At 34.8% G+C, this 25,426-nt stretch overlaps 1 protein-coding gene across 1 annotated transcript in view; it reads right to left on the bottom strand.

Annotated features, from left to right (window-relative positions):
• The window catches only part of HDAC9 (histone deacetylase 9), a 950,572-nt gene that overhangs the window by 16,030 nt on the left and 909,116 nt on the right, over nt 1-25,426 (bottom strand). The window contains exon 26 of the mRNA XM_049785709.1: nt 7,444-7,591. Coding sequence (XP_049641666.1) covers nt 7,444-7,591 — 148 coding nt within the window. The remainder of the gene's footprint in view (nt 1-7,443; nt 7,592-25,426) is intronic.

Raw genomic sequence — 25,426 nt, 5'->3', positions numbered from 1 at the left:
TCCCGTTATGAATGAGCAAATAAAAGTAGAAAAGCATTGATATATTTGAAATTAATGCATGGAATGATTTTCTATCTCTTTGTTGTTTTACTGTGTAGGATATTTAAGAACTGCTTTTTTTTACTGTGTAGAAAAATAAATTAGAAAGAAGAAAAAGTGTCTATGAGGACTATTAAGAAAATTACAATAAGGATTTTATAGATAGTTTGGATTGTGTGTGAGTAGTAGAAGTTAAAAATAATTAATGCTCTTAATTAGTTTCTCTATTTTGGAGTTCTTTCTAATTTACTTTCTCATCTTTGTATCTTTTCACTTTGACTCAGTTGTTTTAGCTGATTTGTTCCTCAGATCATAGCAGAGATGTAGTCTTCTTTCATTCTGAAGCTCAATCTAACCAATGAATATTAACTATTTATGATTATTTATAACTGAACTGATAATAGGAAACAATGCCCCCCTTCTCCAAGACCTCTAAGTTCTAATCTCTGGAATCTCTGCATAAGCTCAGATGGTGAAAATGGACTTTACAGGTGTGAGTAAATTTCCCTTTGAAAGAGGAAATTATCAAAAATTAGCTTGGTAGATCTAAAATAATCACAACAGTCTTTAAAAGTACAGAAAGAAAAGGAAGATAATGTCTGTAGACAGACCTGTAGTTTGACAAATACTCTGGGGCTTTCTCAGAATGGGTGGGGTTAGTTTTTTCTTTTTGCCTGAAGCCACAGCAGCCCAGTGTTAAATCTTACACCCTATCACCCTAAAACAAAATGGTTACCATGTCATCCATGTATGCTGAGTGAAGTAAGTCAGAGGGGAGAGATAGACACAGAATAGTCTTACTCATCTATGGATTTTAATAAAAATAAAATACATTATCATAATGATATGATAATAATAAAATATATTATTATAATATAATAGTAATAATAAAATAAATTAATTAATAAAATAGAAATAAAATACAATATCATAATAATGCTCAGAGACAATAGAGATGAGGGCTGGAAGGAATTGCCCATGATATAACACTTACCACAAAGAGTGGTGAGTGCAGTTAGAGAAATAATTTACACAATTATTATGATAATAGTAGTGAATGAGAGAAATTGAATGGCTGTCTTGAATACAGGCAGGGGCTAGGGAAAGAGAGAGTTAGGGTCATTGGTGATGGGACTATTGCACTGGTAAAGAGGGGTATTTGTTTTTATAACTAAAACCCAGCTACAAACATGTTTTTAACCATGGTTCTTGAATAAAGATATTTTTTAAAAAATGGCCCAGCTCTACAATTTAACTTCATCAAACTTCCAAGACACTAAATTTGTTTCAGATCTTTATATTCTGTATCTTTAGAGGTCTCGTAATTCCATAGTAGTGTCAGCCCAATAGTATCACAGGAAAGTTAAATAAAAATCTCCCAAACCTAGTGAGCCAAAACAGTACATAGGTGGCTCAGCTAGCACCCATCCTTAATCATTGACTTTAATAACACTTTAATAATAAGATATAACAATTATTTGAAATTGTCAGTTGTTGATCTAAGTTTGCTAAGTTTTTTGTCTTGTGTTATAGTAAGCAATATAAAGTAAATTTTACCTACAAGGGGCCAGCCTAGGACGCTGGGTGCGAAATTAGAAACACAGGTGAAAAGAAAATCATGCTGATCATGGGATTTGTGTGTGAGGATTTAATGCCTGAAATGACTGTATTATTAACATCTAAGTAAATCAGAGTTGTATAATATTTTTTAAGTAGGGACTCTTTTCTTGCATTTAAGCTAGTTTTCTTAGTTTATTTTCTCCAGTTGGAGAGATAATATGTGCTAAATATCACTTATCAAGCAGTTGAAGCAATTTTTTGAAGTTGGGAAAACAAACAAATTCTTTCCTAGCATTTCCCAAACAGAACCAGGCCATACCATCCATTTTAGCCAACTCAGACTTAAATTAGCCTCTGTCCTCTTAGCATTTTAAGATACTTAATATTTTAAGGACACCAAGAGCAAATTCTCCAAATTTGTGAACAGTGTTATAATTACAAGAAAGTTTTGTGACCATAGCTCCCAATTCTTGGTCTAACATATAGAAGATAATCAGAAAGTGTTTAAGGAATGAATGAACCAGATGTTCCACACATTCTTCCTCCTCATTTTGAAAACTCAGGATAATCCTGTAATCTGTCAGTGTCACTCCCATGTTTTTCCTGTCCTACTGAAAACAATTCCTTTCTCCATTCAAACAAACAGGTTGCTCTCCACTCTCTTCATTATCATATTTCCGCAGCCAATCCATCTTTAAATACAAAGAATTGTGGTTAACCAACTGAAAATGGATATTGTTAATGAGTACTATAGAGAAAAGTCAATATACTTGGAAAACTTAAAAAATTTAAAAAGAAAAGACTGCCTCATAGAAAACAACACATGGCCATAAAATGCTTGGGTATCATTGCAAAGTGCCATGTTATCATTTAATAATGTTTTCTCTTTCATGTTTAGATTTATTCACTGAACCAATAGCTATTCATTGCAAATAGCCTACCAAGCATTATAAAATTTATGGCATCTAAGTGAAGATTGTTTAGTTGAAATAATTTAAATAATATTTGTAAATCTCTTAGTTTTAATTACTGCATTATTGCTTTAGATTATATAATTTGTAGATATATAAATGATCTATATTGTATGTAGTATCCTAGTATAGGTTACTCAGTGATAAGCAATGCATTAGCAGGAAATTTAATAAAATCACTTTTAAAAATAACTATGTAAATAATAAAAATAATCATTACTGATTGCTCACCATGTGTAAGTGTTATGTTAGATTCTTATGGTATACTGTCACAATTTATCCTCAAATTACTTTAAAATTGTCCCCTTCATGGAAAGGATAAAGAAACAAGGCCTAGAAATAACACAATTATGAAGTTGGAAATAGTAATTAAATCTCAGTAAGCTGAGTATAGTCTGACTCTACTCTTCCTCTGCACCAAGAGTGAAGGAGTGAAGAGAAAGTGAGATTATGGAACAAGGTTTATCACATACTACATTTTATTTATAATGTATTTTAATTGTGTTTCTTTTTAAGTTAAACACTTCTTTTTAAGGAATTCAGAAGTAAATTATTTAGCAAAATAAATAAGTAGGCATTTGAAAATAATCCTGAATGTACTTATGTGTACTAACTTAGACTTCACAGAAGCTTCAAGACCCTTTGTTGAGAAAGAAAACAGACAAAAGATAGTCCCAGGAAGAGGAGGAGAAAAGAAAACAAAAGGAGACTTTTTTTTTTTTCTTTCACCACCAGAAGCTTCCAAATCACAACTCATTTTTAAATAAATTTTGTTAACACTGGATGAAAATGAAAGAAAAAATTTATACTGGAATGTTTTTCTTCTTAGATAAACGTGTACTCAATAAAATGGTATCATAGAGAAAAAAACAGAAACCGACATAATTTATGCTTGGAGCATTTCACTTCTAGAAGTCTTGGACACAATTTTGAAGGGTGTAAAATTTAGTTGTGTTTCTAAGTACATTAGATATATTTGTCTGATTCCTATGTAAATATTTAGATACAGTGAAAATGGGTTTATCAATGTCTTTGGTGCTTACTAGTAGGCCACTCAAACTGAGATGGTTGATAATTTGGCTATTTCAGTCTATTGATATTGATTATTATTCTTATCTTCATGAATAGGGTCTTTACTAAATAAAGAAAATAGCCACAGTCAGAATCTTATGTTTTACATATTTCTGTATTACATAATGCTTTGTTACTATATAGTTTCATGTTTAAAGTTGCTTATTAAATGTCTAAATAATAAGTTAAAACTTAAGAAAACACAATTCTTCCTATAATCAATAGGTAAAACTGAAATTTGAAAAGCTTCTAGTCTTTGGTCATAGTTAAAACAAAATATTTGTGAACTCTGAAGTGTTCTCAATAACGTATAACTTATCATCCTGTAGTACTGATTGCCAAAGAGAACATTACTTAAATTTCAGCAGACACTGAACTGAAAGCCAGGAATAAGCCTGATGCTGTGTTGACCGATTCAATACAAGAACATTTGATGCAATATCTGACAAATGCAAATTGTAATAGTTTAAGCATGTTATGCATTTTCCCAGAAAATAAGGAGAAAGAAAGCAAGATCACACTTCACCTTTCTAAACTATCTGATAGTTCAAATAACAGCAAAACTATTCATTTAATATTTAACCAGGCCTACCTATTTAACGTTTTGAACATAGAACTCGGATTCTGTTAATTTTTGTGGTTTTACTGAATCACCAGTCATTTTCTCCTGTTCAATTAATTTGCTGCCCGAAACTTGTGTATTTCAGGCAGTCATTCCCCAAATGAACCCTCCTGTATCAGTCTTTTTCTACTAATTTATTTTTCATGGTCCATCAATGAGTTACAAGACGAAAAGAACTGTTTTCACTGTGTTGTCATTCTCCCACCCCCATCCAAGAAAAATGAACAAAAAATACTTACAATGGTTCTTAGCCAGGAGTATTTTATCCCTTATTCACTAGTGGTAAATGAGTCAGATATGACTTGGCCAGGAAAAGATCTGCCTTACCCAAAACCTTAGTACAAAATGAGTCATCTCACTCCAAACACCAATATATCCTCCAAAATAACTGGCAATAATTTCCTATAAAAAGAATCTTGCCTTCACCCCATTTTTTTTATACAGTTAACTCTCTGATTTTTCTAATTCTTCAATTTCCTGTCTATTTCAAATACTGTTTTCATAACAAAGGCCCAAGAACATTTCCAATTTTTTTTAATATGCTTTTGTACTTTATCTTTCCTGCATTGAGCAGGAAGACAGTTTTGATAATTTCCTGAAAAGGATAAATGTTTTGTTGCTTCACAAGTTCTTTCATTGTCTCTCTTTCTCCTTTTTCTCTCTTTCTCTGAAGTTTATACATGGCTCAATAAAAATAAAAAAGTTTGTTTTAGTAAGATTGTTTTTCTCCCTGAGAAGATAAGCTTAAAGCCATATATCAGGAAAAATCATTTTTTCTTCCCACAAGAAAAATCAATCAAAATAGAAATGAATACAATCTATGTGAGGTTGTTAGATAATTCAATGAGCTCATGCTAGAACCTTTAACTCCATTTCTCTGTCCATCAGAAGAATTTACATTTACATTCTTGCCTACTCTCAAATGAACATTAAAAATCACTGTGAACTGAAGTCAGAAATATGTCCTTGTCAACATCAAGAGTAAAATATCCGGATTATTTACCTGAAGATAAACAAGCATGTTAGCGGAGGCAATTTCTTCCAAAATGTTAGGATTTTTATATTATTTGGGTCTCATAATATGACCTCTTTGGTTAATTATCCAAGATCTGCAGCTTAATGGGAAAAGTTCCTCATTTGATTTCATTCAGATTGAAATTTAGTTTTGTTTCTCTATAATAAGCGAATTCTAAAGAATAGTTTCCTCCTTTTATATCCAATAGTAACAGATGTTAGTTTCCTCAGTTTTATAGCTCTCAGATGACAAAAAACCAACTGCATTTGGCCTTGGGAATAATTGCAACACCTTTGGATTATGAATTTGGTTCAGTTCTTAGCTGGTAACAGCAGGGGTTTAGTTCATATTAACAAAAATATAAAATAACTCTTTCCTGGTATTCTAGGTATTTATATGACTTATACTTATATAGACCATCATATAAGCACTGTACTCTATTTAAATACTAGAGAAACTTTCCTTCAGCATGTAATATGTTAAAGTGGTTATTATAAGAAATTATAATTGCACAAACATAAAGCCTTATTCAATGTATCTTCTGTTCTTGACCAAAAATAAAAGATGTTAAGTCTATTAAACTTTGACTATCTAGTAAAAGAAAGCTAAACCTGTTCAAATTTGTGCATTCTTGGGAAAATAGCCAGACTATCCATGAATAGTAGGATCTATATCTAATGGTGATGTTCATTACAGAGGCCCATTTCCTTTTCAGAAGCAATTTTACAGTACAAATTAATAACAAAGCCTCACTTGATTCTTTTTTTTTTTTTTTTTTTTTTTGGTTTTTTGGGTCACACCCGGCAGTGTTCAGGGGATACTCCTGGCTTTCTGCTCAGAAATAGCTCCTGGCAGGCACGGGGGACCATATGGGACACCGGGATTTGAACCAACCACCTTTGGTCCTGGATCGGCTGCTTGCAAGGCAAACACCACTGTGCTATCTCTCCGGGCCCCACTTGATTCATTTTTAACATTTTTGACAATTTTTTATATTTAACATTTTTAACATTTTTTTAGTTCATGTTAAAGAAACACAACTTTGAAAATTCCCAAGGAAAGTACCAGTGTTAATGTGCATTGGTGATGACTTTGGCCACATTAATTTTTGCCAGTAGGATAAACACCAAAATGCAAACCTTTCTCCACCTCCTTATGTTATATTCATATGAAGACTTGTTGAAGCAGCTCCCTTATTTTTGTTGTTTATTTGAAGTCTATACCTGATGATGATCATGGGTTCTGCATTCAGGAATAAATCCTGGGGCCCTTCAGGGGATCATAGGAGTGTTGGAAATTGAACCCAGGTTGGCTGTATGCAGGGCAAGAGATCTACGGACTATACTATTAATCCAGCCCCAGATCAACTTCGTATTTTCTTTTTTTTTCTTTTTTTTTTTTTCTTTTTTTTGGTTTGTGGGCCACACCCGGCGGTGCTCAGGGGTAACTCCTGGCTGTCTGCTCAGAAATAGCTCCTGGCAGGCACCGGGGACTATATGGGACACCGGGATTCGAACCAACCACCTTAGGTCCTGGATCGGCTGCTTGCAAGGCAAACGCTGCTGTGCTATTTCTCCGGGCCCTTAACTTCTTATTTTCATAACCTACAATAACGCACACCTACCATCACAATCCCTCGCTTCATTCTCCTGTTGAAGATCATTTTCATCTTTCTCTAGCCATTGAACCCCACAGACAGTCCCATAAAGAACATGGATGTGTACAGTTTCTCCAGCTGACAGCCATACATCCGGCCCCTGTTCTACTTTCATCTTTTCCTCCTCTGACTCATTTAAAATTTTTTGTGAGATGGAAAAAGGAGGATTTGAAAAAAAAATGAAATAAATAGGGATACCAGTTATGTTCACAAACAATTCATTCCAGAATTATCTACACTCTGTGGGGCAAGAGCGATTATTCTGACAATAGATCCCATCCCTTCCAATTCTCTGCGAGCTGCAACCACATGCTTTAGCTTCAATTTTCCAGAAAGAACAAAACAAAGGAATCGTTGGGAGCCCATAGCATGTGTTGTGGCATTTTGGCTTGGGAAAAGGCAGGTGGTGGGAGTGGAGTAGACAAGTGTAGGAGGCCAGGAAGATGGTTCAAAACATTGATGATGAGCATGTGTGTGAGCCCACAAGTCCCCCATGTTGGATTCATACCTTCTATCTTCTTGGGCGAAGGGCTGTTCCACACCCACAGTCAGGGAGGCCAGGGCAGAAACGGTTTCTGTCTCCTCTTGCAATTGAGCCCCAGCCAGAGCACAACCTCTTGGCAGAGTCACTCTCCTCACTGACTTCCAATACTTGCCTAGAAAAAAACATGTACTATGATTTATGAGAATTTGTTCGAGCACTATTCGTGCTTATATAAATCCAATACGGAGTACTTGTTAAGTTAAAATTCACCGTGTTCTATACCATTGTAATGCGATCTCAACTGTTCTGATGAACTCTTTTTCCTGACATCCGAATGCCAAGTTGTGAAGTGCTCAGATTTCCAAACTTAAGTCTTTCCTTTGCTCAGAAGGTAATAACCTAAGGAATAATCCATGGTCTAGTCCGTGAACCCCCTATCAGACTGACAGCTGTCTCTGCAACTAAGTAAGCAAACTCTGGGCATCATGCCCTCTGTGAAAGCCTCGGGAGACTTAGAGGTAGAAACTGAATGAAATAGTAATGTGAAACATTGGCACCTGAGGTTTAAATATTAAAGAAAAAGAAATTCCCAGTAATGTCAGCATGAATTGAATGGCAAGGTTTGCCAGAACAGTCAAGTTTGTTACTCCTGGATGTTCTTTCTTTTTCAACTCCAGGGTGTGTACTAGTACAATAATTGATTTAAAACTTTAATAGAGGCCTTGGCTCGTGTTGGAATTCTTCCATGTGCCATACAGTTATTTCTTTTCTTTTTTTAAGGCAGGCAAGGAAAATGAAAGAAAAAATAGAAAGTCATTACATTGCATTAGAAAACATCAGTGGAATAAGTATGAAATAACTGTCAATGACCTTGTTCCTAAGCTATTTTTGGTGATTTGGGAAGTAACTTCAATCAAAGCAAGAATATCTCTTTAGTTACTGTCATGGCTTATCAGGTCAGAATATATCTGCACCTGAGCGATTAACTGGGAGGTTAGAATACAGAGTTTGTTTATTAAAAATAAATTCAGTTAGATTAGAAATGGTAAACGTGTGAACACAGGATTAGGAAGTAAAACAATCTGATTACAGATAGATATCTGTTAACCAAGTTTCCCAGTCATAATGTGACCCTTTACTTTTAATCTCCTTTAGAATAACCTCAAATTTCTTCCAACTTTTTTTGCTTTTGTTTTTGTTTTGTTTTGGGGACAGACCCAAAAAACGCTCAGGGGTTACTTCTGGCTATTTACTCAAAAATTTTGGGAACCATGTGGGATACAGGGAATCGAACTGAGGTCCGTCCTATATCAGCCGTGTTCAAGGCAAATGCACTACCACTGTGCTATCTCCAACCCCAAATTTCTTTCAAGTCTTATGAATATCTTGTATTGATCTTTTTAAAATCTTTTTATTATTATTATTATATATATATATTTTTTTGGTTTTTGGGCCACACCTGGCGGTGCTCAGGGGTTACTCCTGGCTATCTGCTCAGAAATAGCTCCTGGCAGGCACGGGGGACCATATGGGACACCAGGATTCGAACCAACCACCTTTGGTCCTGGATCGGCTGCTTGCAAGGCAAATGCCGCTGTGATATCTCTCCGGGCCCCTTTTTTAAAATCTTACTGCTTTATAAAAGAGTGGATGTCACATTAGAGAAGACCCTATGTCTCGACCAGCAAAAATTTATGATGTAGCTGCTCATTGTGACTTTTCTTGCAAATTTTACCCTTTGTGACCACACTCTGAGAAACAAAGGCTAAGATTATAACTGTGAAACAATTCATAATCACTAAAAAAGTCCCCAAAATTATTTAAAAACTGAGGCTGTCCCAGATGCTAAAATACCTAGATATTTTCTTGATACCAATAAAAAAAATCCAAAACCCCAAAACAACAACAACAACAATAACAACAAGACCTCATTAATTTGAGAGATATCTTACCTAACTAAAGAATTTTTTTCCAAAGAGGAAATAGGAACTATGATGATGGGAAGAGGAGAGAGACTTGCCAGAAAAAAAAAATACTTGACTGAGTATTTGAAAGACTATCATAGTAAAATGAAAGACAGGGAGATGGAGAAGGGGGAAAATCCTTGTAAAAGAAAATACTACAGGATATGAGTCTCTGGGATTTATTAGTATATAGAGTCCACTACTAAGCATGACTAAAATGTAGAAAATGTCCAGAGTATGATTAATGAGACTATTTCAGTAGGTACAAATTAATTAACACACAATCTTGAGTAACATGATCTTGGGCTGTGGGTTTTGAGGGGTTATTTTAAGCAGAAAAGGCAAAGAATCATGCTTAAATTTTTAAGTCATCACAGTAGAAAGATGATGGAGAGTAGATTAAAATGAAATGAAAGTGGTAACTAGGAAACTCGCTTTTATATCCTCAGCAAAAGTTCATGTGGAAAGTGAAAGGAAGTGTCAGAAAAGAAAAGAGGAAATAGATTAAAGAGAGGTCTGAAGAAAACAAACGTTTCTTGGTTTTTCTTTTCTTTTTTTTTTTTTTTGAGATCTTCATATTTCAGAACTTTGAAAGACAACTCTGAATGATGCTTCCATTCCCATAGCTTAACTTCTCTAGATCACTCTGGCTTTATAATTTTTTTTTAAGTTGAAAATGCAACACTAAAAGTTGAAATCAAATATACAAATAAATGTGTATATGTTATGAGTTTTATAAAATATTACTGCCAACCATATCTAGTGCTTTTAAGTGACATATTTCCTCTTTCCTCTACAAAAACTAACATGGGGTTCTGGAATATTGGTGGCTGGTGTATTTTGAGTTAAATCATGCCATAAAATTTACAGGAACAGAAGGTCATTATTATTGAATTTCTGATAGATCCCAAGGAATGTGCTAGTATTTTTATTTTTATAATTTTTAATTTTAGTTCATTGCAATAGAGTGAAAACCAAATAACTATGCGATCAATGATAGGACATTTTACCTAAAGTTATATGACAAGTAAAGAAAAAAGCTGAAAACCTATGATTGACTTTCTTTAAAATGTCACTTCCTGTGTGCTCTAAAAACTTTACATATTCCCCTTCACTATACATACAAATATTAGAATCAAAAGATTAAAAAGTATAACCAAAACATACTACAAAATAGTTTATGTATATAATTCACATTACCAAATAAACACCTTTGATAATAGTAGGTTACACTTATTTTTAGGAATATCAATCAGTTAACTATCATTTTATTGATCTTATTACATTGAAAGTGAGAAACCATATTCAGAATTACACTTGATATTTTTCTTTCTCATAACTACGTATAATAAGTGTCTGATCACCTGGTGTTCTATTGAAGAAGGTATTATATAGCTAGACAAATGCTCAGTGAAGGGTATGATTAAGAAGTTAACTGAATGGAGCCTAGAGAAATAGCACAGAGGTAGGGCGTTTGCTTGCAAGCAGTCAACCCAGTACTGATGATTGTTCAAATCCTAGCATCCCATGTGGTCCTTTGAGCCAGCGAGGATTGATTTCTGAGTGCAGAGCCAGAAGTAACCTTTGAGCACCACTTATTGTGACATCCCCCCAGTGAAAGAGAAGTTCACTGAGGGTAGAACCTTGAACTAAAATAAAAATTTTCAGATGGGAAATTTGAACTAGTTTTGCAGAAGCCATTGGAATCATCCAGTAGACAAAATTCACATTCTAAAATTATATTGAAGGGAAAGATGATAATGAAAATTCAGTTTACTCAAATTTTTGATTATTGTTATTTTGATGTAATATATAAATCAGAATGGTTATTATAAATTACTTGTTAAAAAAGAAAATTTCTGTGCATATTTGACTTATTGACATGTTCAGAAAATGCATTAGATAATATGAGACACCTAAAATAATGTATTAGTAATTATTTTCAATATTTTGAAATATTGAAAATATTTTCAAGGGGCCAGAGAGATAGATGGAGGTAGGATGTTTGTCTTTCATGCAAAAGGATGGTGGTTTGAATCCCGGCATCCCATATGGTCCCCTGAGCCTACCAGGAGCAATTTCTGAGCGTAGAGCATGAGTGCTGCCAGGTGTGACCCAAAAATAAATGAACTAACTAATTAATTAATTAGTTAATTAGAAAAGAAAACATTTTCAAAATTTCCAAGCACCAAACTCAAGAAGATAGGTTTGATCACAGATAGAACAGCTTAAGTCCCCCAAAATAATGACAACATTATGCTTAATGACAACATCTCATCTCAACACAACATGACTGACAAGATAGGCTTTAAATTTTAGTTCTTAATTGAGTAGCAAGAACCATTTAAGATATTTGAGTATTTTTTTACTCAATTTTAATCCATATAAAATAGCCTGCTAGTTATGCAATGTTAGAAGTTTGGCTTTTATCCAAATGTACAAGTTTCTGACTCAGAAATAACCCAAGATAAACATATGAGACTAAATTAATTTAAGAAACTTCTGTACCTCAAGGATAATGAGGACAAGAATACAAAGACAGATCACAAATTGGGGGAAATTATTTGCTCATCACTCATTTGATAAAAATATAGTATATCATTTAGTATAGAAGATATATAAGGCACTTATAGAATTTATTAGAAAATAAATCCAACCCCTTCAAAATGGGGAAAAGAGATAAAAATTAACTTCCTCAAAGAAGAAATACAATAACCAAAGGCATACAAAAATTTTATATAACTTATTGTCAAGGAAATGAAAATCAAAACAACAATGAGGTCTTAACTCAACCAGAGAATGGCACTCGTCCAAAATAACAATCAATATTGGATGAATGTAGGCAAATAGTGACCCTCTTTCACTGTTAGTGGGAATGAAAGACTTCCAGACATTTTTGGAAAAATATAGACATTAATTTTAAAAAACAGCAACTTCGGGGCCGGAGAGATAGCACAGTGGTGTTTGCCTTGCAAGCAGCTGATCCAGGAGCTAAGGTGGTTGGTTTGAATCCCGGTGTCCCATATGGTCCCCCCATGCCTGCCAGGAACTATTTCTGAGCAGATAGCCAGGAGTAACCCCTGAGCGCCGCCGGGTATAGCCCAAAAACCAAAAACAAAACAAAACAAAAAACAGCAACTTGGAATTCAGCTACTATATGAACCAGCAATTTTACTTCTTGGAATATATAACAAAGGTTACAAAGCATAATGCAGAAAGGCATGTGAATTTCTATGTTCAAATAGATAAAATCTAGAAGCATCTCTAGTGCCCAAGAAAAATGATTGTATAAAGAAGCTAAAGTACATATACATATATAAACATATATATATACATATATATACATACAGTGTGGAATATTACTTTGCAATCAGAAAAGATGAAGTCATGCAATTTTCTCATATGTAGTTGTGTCCGGAGAGCTGAATGAAATAAATTAATGAATTTGGTTTGAAGTAGAGGGGCAGACAGTATAATATCACTGATACTGTGGGATATAAAGAAGTTCAGTAGAGAAATGATTAAAGTCCAAAGACAAGAGAAACAAAAAGTCAGAGAACTGGCTCTTAGTAGAAAGCGTGATGCTGCAGGAGGAGGGAAGATAGGTTAGGGAAGGGACTTCTGTGACAATGATAGAGAGAAGTGGTCACTCTGGATAAGGATTGGGTGCTAAATGAATGTAAAATTATATTCATGACACCCTATAAGTTACACTATGATAAATGAAAGTGCCTAAACAGAAAAATAAATAAAAGGAAAAAATATAGAAGAAGAAAAATGTTCTTGCCAGAATGAAAGGCTGGGAGGTGGGGAGGAAATTGGAGACATGGTGTAAGGAAATGGACACTGGGGAATGGATTGGTATTGGAACATTGCACACCTCAATCTTAATCATGAATAATTTAGTAAGTTTGTAACTCACAATGATTTAATAAAAAACATATTAAAAGTAATAATCCTAACTACAAACATGTTTGTAATTACAGTGCTTAAATAAATATATTATTAAAAAATAAAAAATAATCATTCAAAATGTTCTGACAAAACATAAAAACTTTAATGATACTTTCATATACTGTCTCATTTATGAAAGGGAATAATTAAAATCAAAGCGGGAATAGCAAAGATTATGCAATATGCAGCTAATCCACAATATAATATTAGATATATTTTTCACAAGAAGGGTAGGGTATAGAAATATACATGCAAGAAGACCATCTCTGATAACATGTGAGCACTATCCACACTAGCACCTAAGAGAAACATTTCAAGACTTATTGCTTGATTTTACATGATCTGCTATTCATAAGGTAAAATATGAGTAATCAGTTATCATAGGGTCTCTCTTTTAAGGCAAGAAAACCAACAACCAAAAAATAATAGTTTCCCATTAAAATGGACATGAGATTTTCAGTTATTTATATCTTCCTTCAAATTTCTTCAAATTTCTCATACTATCAGAAATTTCTTACTTTCCAGCCTTTTTCAGGGAGGAAACTTAAAATATCTATCTAATCATAAAATGAATGAGACATTGTGAAGTGGAAATGTAAAATCATTGGCATAGCCTCTGTAGAAAAAATATTTAGATATAAGTGCTGAAAGAACTGCTTCCTATTTATAGCAAATATTTCATGGTCACATATTACTTATTGCCAAGTGCTGCTTACCTCAGATTTTGACATCTTTGTGACTTCATGTTCGTTACAAGTTGTGCTACAGTGTGCCTTTCTGGTACACCACCAGGTAGCAAAATTGCAAATTTGCCTGTTCCTCAAGGTGAAAAAAAATCAAGGATCTTTTTTAACTGGTTTTATGGTTGATATTTATAAGGTCATTGTTACCATTTTTGTCACTTGTTTTTTCCTTCTTCAAACATCAAATGGTTCTATACTACATATTTTATTGAACAATAATCCTATTCACTACATATTTGTTATAATTGTTTCTTTGCCAGAATTAAAGAGAAAAATTGTCCCAACACAATGCCTTACATATTTGATGTCAACATTTTTTCAGAAAAATTTTACTGATCTTTGGTTTAAAGCTGGGAGCATTTGGATTAATGAGTCTTATCATTATAAAAATCACTTTGATAATACTTGAGAGAATACATTTCAAAAAGCAGGGATTAATGTGGGACACGCATTATAAACTAAGAACATTGAGTAAGAAAGAAAAGAGGAAAACTTGACGAGATAATTAGTCATGAACCAGTAAAATAGATAAAAAGAATTGCTTGTTACCTGAAAGACAAAAGGTGATAATAGACTAGATTTAGACATAAATGGAAATAATAACATAAAGGACACCCCTAGATCAGAGTATTAGAGCAATGCAAAGATAACATCACATTTATGTAGGTCAAGAAATTTAGAAATGATTGGTGCTTGGGCAAAAATAATGACACTGGTTTTTGTAATGTTGACAAGGTGTGTCTTTGGGAGTGCTGAGATTTGAACTGGATACCTGATTTTTTGGATTTTTTCTTTTTTATGTATTTGAGAACACTAGTTCTTATATGTTAGTGTGCATTAGTATCACTTGGAACACTTCATAACTAGATTGTTGAAACACACTCCACCCCTTCCTGACAAGAAGGAAAGACCATTAGTTGTTCCACAGCAAGGTTGGAAGGGAACAACATGTTTATAATACTGTTCATTTGCAGAGACTCCCAAAGTCTAGCACTGTGCTTCTAAACATGATATACATTGGAGTTTTTAGAAGCCACCCAGCTCGTGCTATATGCACAGAAAATCCTATTTAATTGGTCTGAATTATAGGCACATAATTCTTTGAAGGCATTCATATAGCTATCAGTATTATAATCATTCTATCTTGTATTGTGGGGACAAAATTATAAGTAAAAATGTAAGAAATCTATAATCATAATACTGTTTCTTACATTCTTTGTCATATATTCTCAAAAGGACCTTGTGTTCTTTTTTTTCATAGATGCCAAAACTAAAGTAAAGGGAATTAAACTTGCTAATATTGTATACTTAGTAAAAAGGATACAAAACAGGAAATATATTAGATAATGTTAGTATTAGTAGCTAAGATCCTACATAAAATGTTTTGATTATGAGAATTAATTAGAGTGTAATAAAATGAAAAGAGTATATCTTTTGGTTAGATCTAGAATGAACCAAACTATGGCACACAGGAACTAGTCAAATGCTCCAATTCAATGAAAAGGAGGGCTGGAAGATGCGGCTCACTACATGAAGTTCACCACAAAGAGTGATAAGTGTTGTTAGAGAAATAACTACATTGAGAACTATCCTAACAATGTGAATGAATGAGGGAAGTAGAAAGCCTGTCTTGAGTACAGGTGTGGGTGGGGTAGGGAGGAGGGATATTTGGGACATTGGTGTGGGAATGTGGCACTAGTGAAGGGAGAAGTTCCTTACATAACTAAAATCATACAACTATAATCATATTTTTAATCATGGTGTTTAAATAAAGATTAAAAAATTAGGAGTATTTTGAAATTTATTTTACAGGTATTCATATTGGAAGTATTAAGAAAGCATATATTTCACTGACTTATAACGCATGTCTGATTACTTTGAATAACACTGGAATTTCTCGTTTCTATAGAATATAACTTGCATTGGAAATTATGGTTACTGAACTGGACCTAAATTCAATGTGAGCAATTGTATCTTTGAAAGACAGCTTCCAATGGCAGAATCCAGTTGCCAAAAGCAGATTAATTTGGCTACCTTGACAGAGATTTCTCTCAAGGCAATTGATTTGATATAATGACAAAATAACCATGAAGATACTAAACTTTCAGTGCAAGAGAGATTTCAGTGCAAGACACTATTTTTTCCATGTCCAAGAATTATGTGTTCAGTAATCAGGAGATCAAGAGGTAAAAATGAAGTGTCACCACTTATTTATTATATAAAATAACCCATTGGCAACATTTTGTTATTGGGAATCTATGCTTTATTATTGACAGCAGAGTCTTCTGTGACTTAGAAGGACCATTTATGATCAGTGTCCCTAAAGAAAAGCACAGCCACTCTGCTTTGCTTTGTGGTTGAGAATTTCTTCCAGTCAATGAGATACACTGCAATATATAATAAATAGCACCAGATTGCAAAGGTCACAATGTAAAAGTCATGTAGAACCCCACAACACTAAGTGAGAAAATATGGTAGTTCTTCCAGATATATGTACTCTCTGATGAAAATTTTAGAAAATAAATGTTGAAGTTGATAAAGAACTTAAAGGAACCAGGGAATGGCTAGCCAATAAGTCTCAAGAAGATATGAGATCAGAAATGAGAAAACTTCAAACAAATGAAAACACTGAAAAAAAATTGGCAGGTTAATTGATAAAATCACGCTGGTAGGCCTCATCAACAAAGTAACAGCTACTGAGGACAGAATTTGTGAACTTGAAGATGAACTGGAAAACATCTCCAGACAACAGCTGAAGATGGATGACTTTTAAAATAAATAAGCAACAGGCAAAAAAAATTTGGGGTCAATTAAAGAGGAATAACATAAGAACTAGCTTTGAAGTCAGCATCCTAGAGGACCTAGAAGATATCCTGTGTTAAGAATCAACAGCAAAATTTATCATTGTGGAATTAATAAGCACCCGCTACACTGCAGTCACAGTGTCCTCTGTCCCACCTCGGCCACCGACTTCAGTAAGATTAGCTGTGAATGACTCCCAATAAGCCTAGATACCCCAAATTTGCCGAACCCCCTATATGGGCAGTGCGAGGAAGCAAGGAAAGGGTTTAAAGGCAGGCCCTCATAAGTAGCACCTCCCCTCATCATCACTCACTGTGCCTCAGCCACACTGGTCAGAAGCTCATCCTCCTTATAAGGAGATATTAGTGGGATCTGATTGTACACATTCAAGCCATTGCCCTCCTACCCCACAATTCTGCTGACACCTCAGTCTGTGCCAGACAATCCTAGGCAGACCTGGCCTTACTTCCTTCGCTCTTAAAATATATATAGCCCCATGCCTCCCACCCTGAACATGTGTCATGTAGTCCCAACTTAGACTCCAATTGATCAGAAAGTGACCATCTAACCCCGTACCCCAGATCCCAGATGTAGAATAGACACAGTTCCCTGCAACAGCACCAGAAACTAAACTCCCCTCTGGGAAATTCCTTACACTGCTCTAGAACCAACTTGCACCAGTTTTGATATGACATCTGATAATGAGAAAATGGCAACAACTTGACCTAAGAGGTTTCCCTATCTCATCACCTAATGGTAAGATGAAATCAGAAGACAAGCCATCCTTTGCTCTATGCAAAAATTATGATCTCTAACTACAGAAGATTGACTTTGACAACCACAGCTGGGCAGAACTTATTGTGGGACCAATAAGAAAGATCCTAGCCTAGGTTTTGGCCTAGGATTTGTCTAAAACCCAAGATCTCTAATTCCAGAGGTTGGACTTTGACAATTGTGACTGAGCAGAATTTCTGGAAACATAACGACAGACTCCATCCTAGACTTTGTCCCAGGATCTGAGCATAAACAAAGACCACTAAATACAGAAGACTGATCACAACAACAGTGATGGAACAGAACTTCTAGAACCATAAAGAAAGACTCTATCCTAGCCATCGACCTATGACCTGTGCAAATACCAATATCTCTAGATATAGAGGCCTGATTTTATTCCACAACTGAGTGGAAAATTTCCTGGCACCATCAAAAGATGTTGAAATGTGAAAATGAGCATGTATAGAGTCTGTAGTTGTTTTCATAGCAGTATGCTTCAAGGACAAAGAAATCCTGTATCTTATAGGCCAACTGAATTCCCTTTCTAATTTACTGTGCATATGCCAAAAAAAAAGGCATAAAACCTTGCCATACCAGCCCTTCTTCCTTAGTTCTTCTGTTTTTTTTCTTTTTCTTTTTCTTCTTGTTTCTATTTTTTCTTTTTCCTTCTTTTTTATTTATTTATTTTCATTCTCATGGTTATTATATGATGGTGGTTGTTTTTAGTAGCTGGGTGCTTTTTTGTAGTTGCTGTTTTTTATTTTTTTATTTTGTTTTGTTTTTCTTTTTTCCCTTTCTTCTTTTAAATTGATATTTATAACCTCTAGACAGAATCCTCCCAGTCTTATTGTTTCCAACAAAACCATATAACTTGAATCATCTTGGCCTGCCTCATGAATTGAGGGGGGAAAAAATGAGGGGACCAGGACCAAACAGCAATATGAACACTAAGTGGAAATAAAAAAATGATCAGACTTAAACACCAAACCCAAAGTCAGTGACAACAGACTTGATATCCAATCTACAACAAGCTATACACAGTGGGAAGCAGTTACACTAGCAGTCTGGGGGCAAATGAGGAAAATATGGAATGCATACTGGGAACAGGGGTGGAAAGAGGACAAAACTGGTGGTGGGAATGGCCCTGATTCATTTCACTACGTACCTTAAATATTACTGTGAAAGATTTGTGATTCAATTTGGTCACAATAAAAATTATTTAAAAAATATAAGATCAAACACTATGTAGTGAAGTAAAAGAAACTCAAAATATTTATAGTTATTATTGAAAACAATAAAAGATCATGTCTCTTTAAAAAAAAAAAAACAAAAAGAAAATATATAGCACCAAACCGAAAGAAAAAGCTATCAAACTAGATTGTAACATTTTTATAATACATGGGTAACTTGTGTATCTAAATAAAAAACCCTAAAAAAAATCTCCAACACCCTGAAACTCCAGTACCCCAAACCTCCCCCTGCAAAGAACAATGGGGACACTTAGGGAGACACCAGCAGCTGGGGATATGGAGAGAAAAAGAATAATTGTGTAAAAGTTCCCTTAATTGGAGAGTACCTGAACTCTAACAGATATGGACCTATTTTCAGAAAGAGATGGATTAGACTAGAAGTAACAATGAGGACTATGGTGAATAGTATTTGGCATTTTGCTAGCGGTAAAATTACTTTAAATATTCACATCAAAATGATAAACATTAGCATATCAGAACCATGACCTAACTGCAATACAAATTAAATCGAAAACAATAAAATAAATTGCAAAATAAAATTCTACACTTTATAAAGATTTCATGAATACCTGTAAATAATATTCTAAATTTATTATAATTATCTAAAAATATTTTTCTGTGATTGTCATGATGATTATAATTTTGCTGTTTCTCTTTTCTCCTAACTTTTCCTGGCGGCTACATCCTTTTACATTTAATAAAATTAAGCTATTTATTTTAAAAAGCATGCATTTATATATAGATCTTACAATTGGTTAGGTTTGATCTCTGCATATTCTGAGAGTCCATCTGAGGACAGTTTCCTGCACAAAAGAATCACTTTTGCTCTATTATGAAGCCAGGAGTAAAGGAAGATGAAACCACAGTAGTGCCCATCAAATAGATGTCACCAAATTTGAGGTCATCTTTAGGTTTTAATGTGAATCTTTTAATCATTTATTCTGTCTGTTGCTTATTACTCTCTTCTCACTTAAAAATAGTTTATATTTTCCTTCTTCCTCTTACTACCTGGTGTCTTGGTAATTCCAGTTTAGAGTTAAGTAGTTTGTTCTAATGTGGTAGAAGTCATAACCTTTCAATAGAAGTCTATTCTAGCTCCTATCCTGGGAATAGAAAATCTAGGAGAATAATGCAATAGTCTATAAAACGATATGGAAACAGGAAGTTTATATGCTTCAAGTTAAAGTCAGAGGCCAGGGCCAGAGAGATAGCATAGAGGTAGGACATTTGCCTTGCATGCAGAAAGACAATCCCAGCATCCATTATGGTCCCTCAAGCCTGCCAGGAGCAATTTCTGAGCTTAGAGCCAGTAGTAACCCCTAAGCACTGCTGGGTGTAACCCAAAAGCCAAAATAAATAAATAAGTAAATAAATAAATAAATAAAGGCAGAGGCCCATGAGAGCACTTTTTTGTTGTTGTTTGTTTAGTCTTGGTTTTTGGTTTGGGGGCCACACCTAGCAGTGCTCAGAGGTTATTTCTGGCTCTGCACTCATAAATTATTCCTGGAAGTGTGGGGAACAGAATGGCATGCTGGAGATCAAACCTCAGTCATCCCAGGCATAGAAAACTATGCTGCTATACTACACTCTGGCCTCCAGCTATCATTTTTTATTTTCTTGTCTGAAGGCTATATTTGGTGGTGTTCAGAGGAATGTTCAATAACTTGGTGCAAAACATGCACCATAGCCCTTTGACAATCCTACCTCTCCTGGGTTTACATTTTTATGTTCCTGCTCATGAGTTACAAGACTTTCTACAGGTACTTAAACCTGTTAAGCCTCAATTTATCTACAAAGGAGGTAAGAGAACTAAATGTGTGGTTCAGACCTCTTTGAGGGATGACTTACACAATTAGAAATGGTCTTTCAAATTTGCCCTTTAAGCTCAGGGAACACTATCCTATGTGTTTGTGAAACTCTAGGAGCTCACAGCTAGTTAATATCCAGAAAGCATTTCTATGTTTAAAGAGTTTTCAGTCAATGGACCAGCAAGATAGTAACAGAGGGCAGGGTGCTTGGATTTGATTCCATACCTCATAAGGTGCCCTGATAACTGTTTAGAGTGATCCCTGCTTGCAGAATCAGGTGATAAGTCCTGAGCAGGGTGCAGCAAAAACAAACAAACAAACAAAACCCACACAAAGGTTTTGGTCAACAGACATGCATAACTACATTTATTTTCTTGGATTGATTAATTTTATCATATGTAAATGAATGTTAAGAAAGCTCATAATTACAGATGCAATTGTTATGTTTTTGGAAAGCACAGACAAATTAAGTCTTGAAGCAGATGGTAGATTTTCATTCTTATTGAGGTACATTTGAGCATTAGGGTTTCACAACAATAATCAAGAGTTTCAACATTTCCAGAGAATAGTTAATTACAAGTTCAAAAATCAGCTTTCAAAAAGCCATGTGTGCAAATTTGACCTGGCTCTGATACAGGGAAGGTTGTTCAGGTTAATAGTGGGGAAAAGTGTAATGCTGCTTTTCTTCACTGAAGGTCTTCCTGGCCCAGGGCTGCAGCGTCAAGGCCTCTGTTAAATCTAAAAAAATCTATGACAAATAGCAGCTCACACCTGACAACAGGCAGGGCTTTAAACTCAGCAGGGCAGGGATTTGAAAGCCAGCCAACCCTTGCATTTTTTTCTGATTAGATATATTTTGCAAGTTTACATGAACTCTGAAATGAATTCATAGCTCCCTGGCTCTTGTTAATTTTGCCATGTGCTTTTAGAACCAACTGTGAAGTTAAACTTCAAGGAAATAGAAATTCTCAAACTCCACATCTCCAGTTAAACAGATCTACTTCCTACCCCAAAGCACAGAACTTTGTGAAAAATGTATTGGGATGATAGAATAATGTAATGGCTAAGACAATGGAGTCTCAAACTAGACAACCTTATTTAAGATCTTGCCTTTATCCACTTATTTCTGTATGAAATTGGGGACTTTCAATGACCTAGATACATTTCAGTGTAATTTTCTATAAAAGTGGAATCAAATACTACTGACCTCATAGGATTGGAGAGATAAACTTATTTTATTTTATATTAACAAGATTGCTATGAATGATACATGGCACAATGAAAGACCTTAACAGTTGGCATTTTATTATTTGCTATTAGCTTACAGAATTTGATTTCTATAAATAGTTTCAACCACCATTTCAAAAATGAAACACTAATGGTTTAATGTTGCCTAGCCCTAAACCTTTAGAGATTTTATTAGGAAAGTTTATTTTTATTAAGTATAATATTCCTTAACTTCTTTTACAAATCTTTTTTTCCTCTACTGTTCTGTCACATAAGATGAGAGGTGATACTACCATTTATTCACTTGTTCAAGCTTAAATCTTAAAATCATCAATGCTCTAAACACCAATTAGTATGTATACTCTCCTATTGGCATAGCATACTATGCCAATTCTACCCTGATTAGAGATTCTAACAGCAAGTTTTCTTCAAATTCTTATTCTTACTGCAAGCATAGTGATTTTCCCTAAATATTTTTTTATTTTGGTTTTCTTTTTGTTTGTTTTTGTTTTTGAACCACACTCAGCGATGTTCAGGGGTTACTCCTGGCTATGCGCTCAGAAATTGCTCCCGCCTTGGGGGACCATATGGGACTCCGGGGGATGGAACCATGGTCCGTCCTAGGCTTGCATGCACAAGGCAGATGCCTTAAGGCGTGCGCCACTGCTCCGATCCTATTTTGGCTTTCTAATCACATCTGATGGTCTGGGGGTTAATGCTTGTTTCTATGTTTCATTCAGAACCATTATGTGGTGCCAGGGATGGATAGGGTGTCAGCTGCTTGCAAGGAAAGTGCTTTAACCCCTGTACTATCTTTCCACACATACATGCAACACATACTCAAGTGCTTGTTTAATCATGGCTCTTCCCTGTCTGAAATAAAACTTGATATTTGCAATATTTTTTAGTTATTCTAACAAAGAAAAAGCCCCATTTCAACACCATGGATATCTCTCATTCTCCTCTGAATCTTAGTATGAAATGGAAGTGGTGGAGATACGAGGAGGACATGAAGGAGGGAGAAGAAGGAGGAGAAGAGAAAAGAAAGAGGAAGAGTTAGAGAGGAAAATGTAGAAAATTCTAAGCCACATAAGGGAGAATAGAGAAGACGGGTATAAGAAACTGAGTGTGAAATAACAGTTGGATACAGAGCAAAATGCTAGGAAAGCTTAAGAAATGATTTATGCAGTCCATGCTGTAATCTAGGGAAGCAGTCCTTTCAACTGTGCGCTTGGTCCCATGAGGTCAAATATTGGACAATTTCCCCCAAACAAGAGATGTATACAAATTCCTTTCAGCTTAGAAACAATCTGGAATTTCTCCTAGATTGTCTGATGTAAATGCCCATTTCCTGAGGAGGGGGTAGGTAGGGAGTAGTCTGGGAATGGGAAAAGATGTCTGAGAATGGCAGTTCACAGAAGAAAAGACAATCCTTGTCATCTTCAGAGCAAATTTAATAACTATTTTAATAACTTTCCATTAATCTCCTTCTCTGTGTTTCTCTGTGTCTGTCTGTCTCTCTGTGTCTTTTAGTCTTTCAAGTTGATTTTTTTTCCTGAGGTAAAGAACTGATTGATAACACTATGCTTAAGGATCATTGTTGGCAGTGCTTAAGAGTCCATATATGGTGCTGAGAATGGAACCACAGTAGCACATGCACAAAAGCATGCATGGCCTACTAAATTATGTTTTTAGTACCTTATCACTGAATTATGGTTTTAGTTCCAGATCTCATTTCTTATCATCTTTACAATATCTTTTCCAGATTTATAGAAAACTAGTTTGCATAAGTATGTATAGGGCCAATTTGATATTTATTACTGTTATACTATATATTTTATTATTATTATATGTATATAGTACCATCAACTTAGAAAAAAACTGTTTCAGGCCCGGAGAGATAGTACAGCGGCGTTTGCCTTGCAAGCAGCCTATCCAGGACCAAAGGTGGTTGGTTCAAATCCTGGTGTCCCATATGGTCCCCCGTGCCTGCCAGGAGCTATTTCTGAGCAGACAACCAGGAGTAATCCCTGAGTACCGCCGGGTGTGGCCCAAAAACAAACAAACAAACAAACAAAAAAATTATGGGGCCGGCGAGGTGGCGCTAGAGGTAAGGTGTCTGCCTTGCAAGTGCTAGCCAAGGATCAGGACCGCGGTTTGATCCCCTGGCGTCCCATATGGTCCTCCCAAGCCAGGGGCAATTTCTGAGCCTTAGCCAGGAGTAAACCCTGAGCATCAAATGTGTGTGGCCCGAAACAACAACAACAACAACAACAAAACAAAAAACAAAAAAAAAACCTGTTACAACATCATTCCCTTTGATGTTCCTCAGAAAAGTCAAGTTAACTACTCAGAGATAGTATAGCAAGTAGGGTGCTTGCCTTGCATGGCCTACCCAGATTTGATCACTGGTACTACATATGCACCTCTAAGCCCTCTGGGAATGATTCCTAAGTGAAGAGCTCAGAGTAAGCCCTGAGTACTGCTGGCTGCATCTCCCCAAAAAAACCAAACAAGTCAACTAATTTAATAATGGGCATATGACTGATAAATGGACAAGAGTTTTGCAATGAAGTTTGGATCACTTAAAAATTCTCTACAGTTGCACACTGTTTCAAAGTTGCAGCAGAATACTAAAAGAGTTATCAAATCCTTGCTTATCCATATATTTTCTCGATTCATTATTAAGATATTATAATAATAACAATTATATTTCAGAATGTTTACAAAATAGATTGACCCTTAAAAGGGAACACTCTTCTTTCTAAAAATGTTTAGCATATATGAGGAAACCATGGTTCTGTCTTTGTGGTTTTCATATTTCAGGGTTTCACAGATCAATATCAGAATCATTCATTATAGGTTTTCAGAACTTAAAATTATAGTCTTTCGAATTAAGTAAAGTACATCTTATGGAAAACTCACTTCATGGTTCTTTTCCTCAAAAAAATAATTGGAAATGCTATTACAGGCCAGCACTAGTTCAAAAAAAAAAAAACATTTAGTAATGTAGTTTTTCACCATAATAATAAGAAGAAAGGAAGAACTTTATGGACAATTCTTATAAATTCTAAGGGAATTTCAGGAAAGATACATAATATATAAATATTATATATATATATATATTTCTATATAAAGAGCCTTGTACTATTCTGTGCTGGCACTTTCCCAGCATCACTTGGTTACTATAGTTACAGTTACTAGATGCAGTCTGCCACCTCTAAGTTTAGACACAGCAATAGTAGCTCACTAATTATTCATGTTCTTTCCAAGTTAGAAAGAATTCATCCTCGTGGGTTGTAAAGGAGAGAGTAGAAATGGCCTCACATATTTTGTTCATTCTTCTTCATCTCTCCTCCTGTTTAGACTGCCTATAAAGTATAATGTAAGAAACAGATATGGGCTTAAGAAAAAAAAATGTGGAAAATACTAACAGACTGATTCATCCGTTCAACAAATATTTGCAGTGCCCATAAAACATAGCG

The sequence above is a fragment of the Suncus etruscus genome, chromosome 13 (assembly GCF_024139225.1).
Source record: "Suncus etruscus isolate mSunEtr1 chromosome 13, mSunEtr1.pri.cur, whole genome shotgun sequence".
In the NCBI taxonomy this organism is placed as follows: domain Eukaryota; kingdom Metazoa; phylum Chordata; class Mammalia; order Eulipotyphla; family Soricidae; genus Suncus; species Suncus etruscus.
This window is presented reverse-complemented; position numbering and strand designations above follow the sequence as displayed.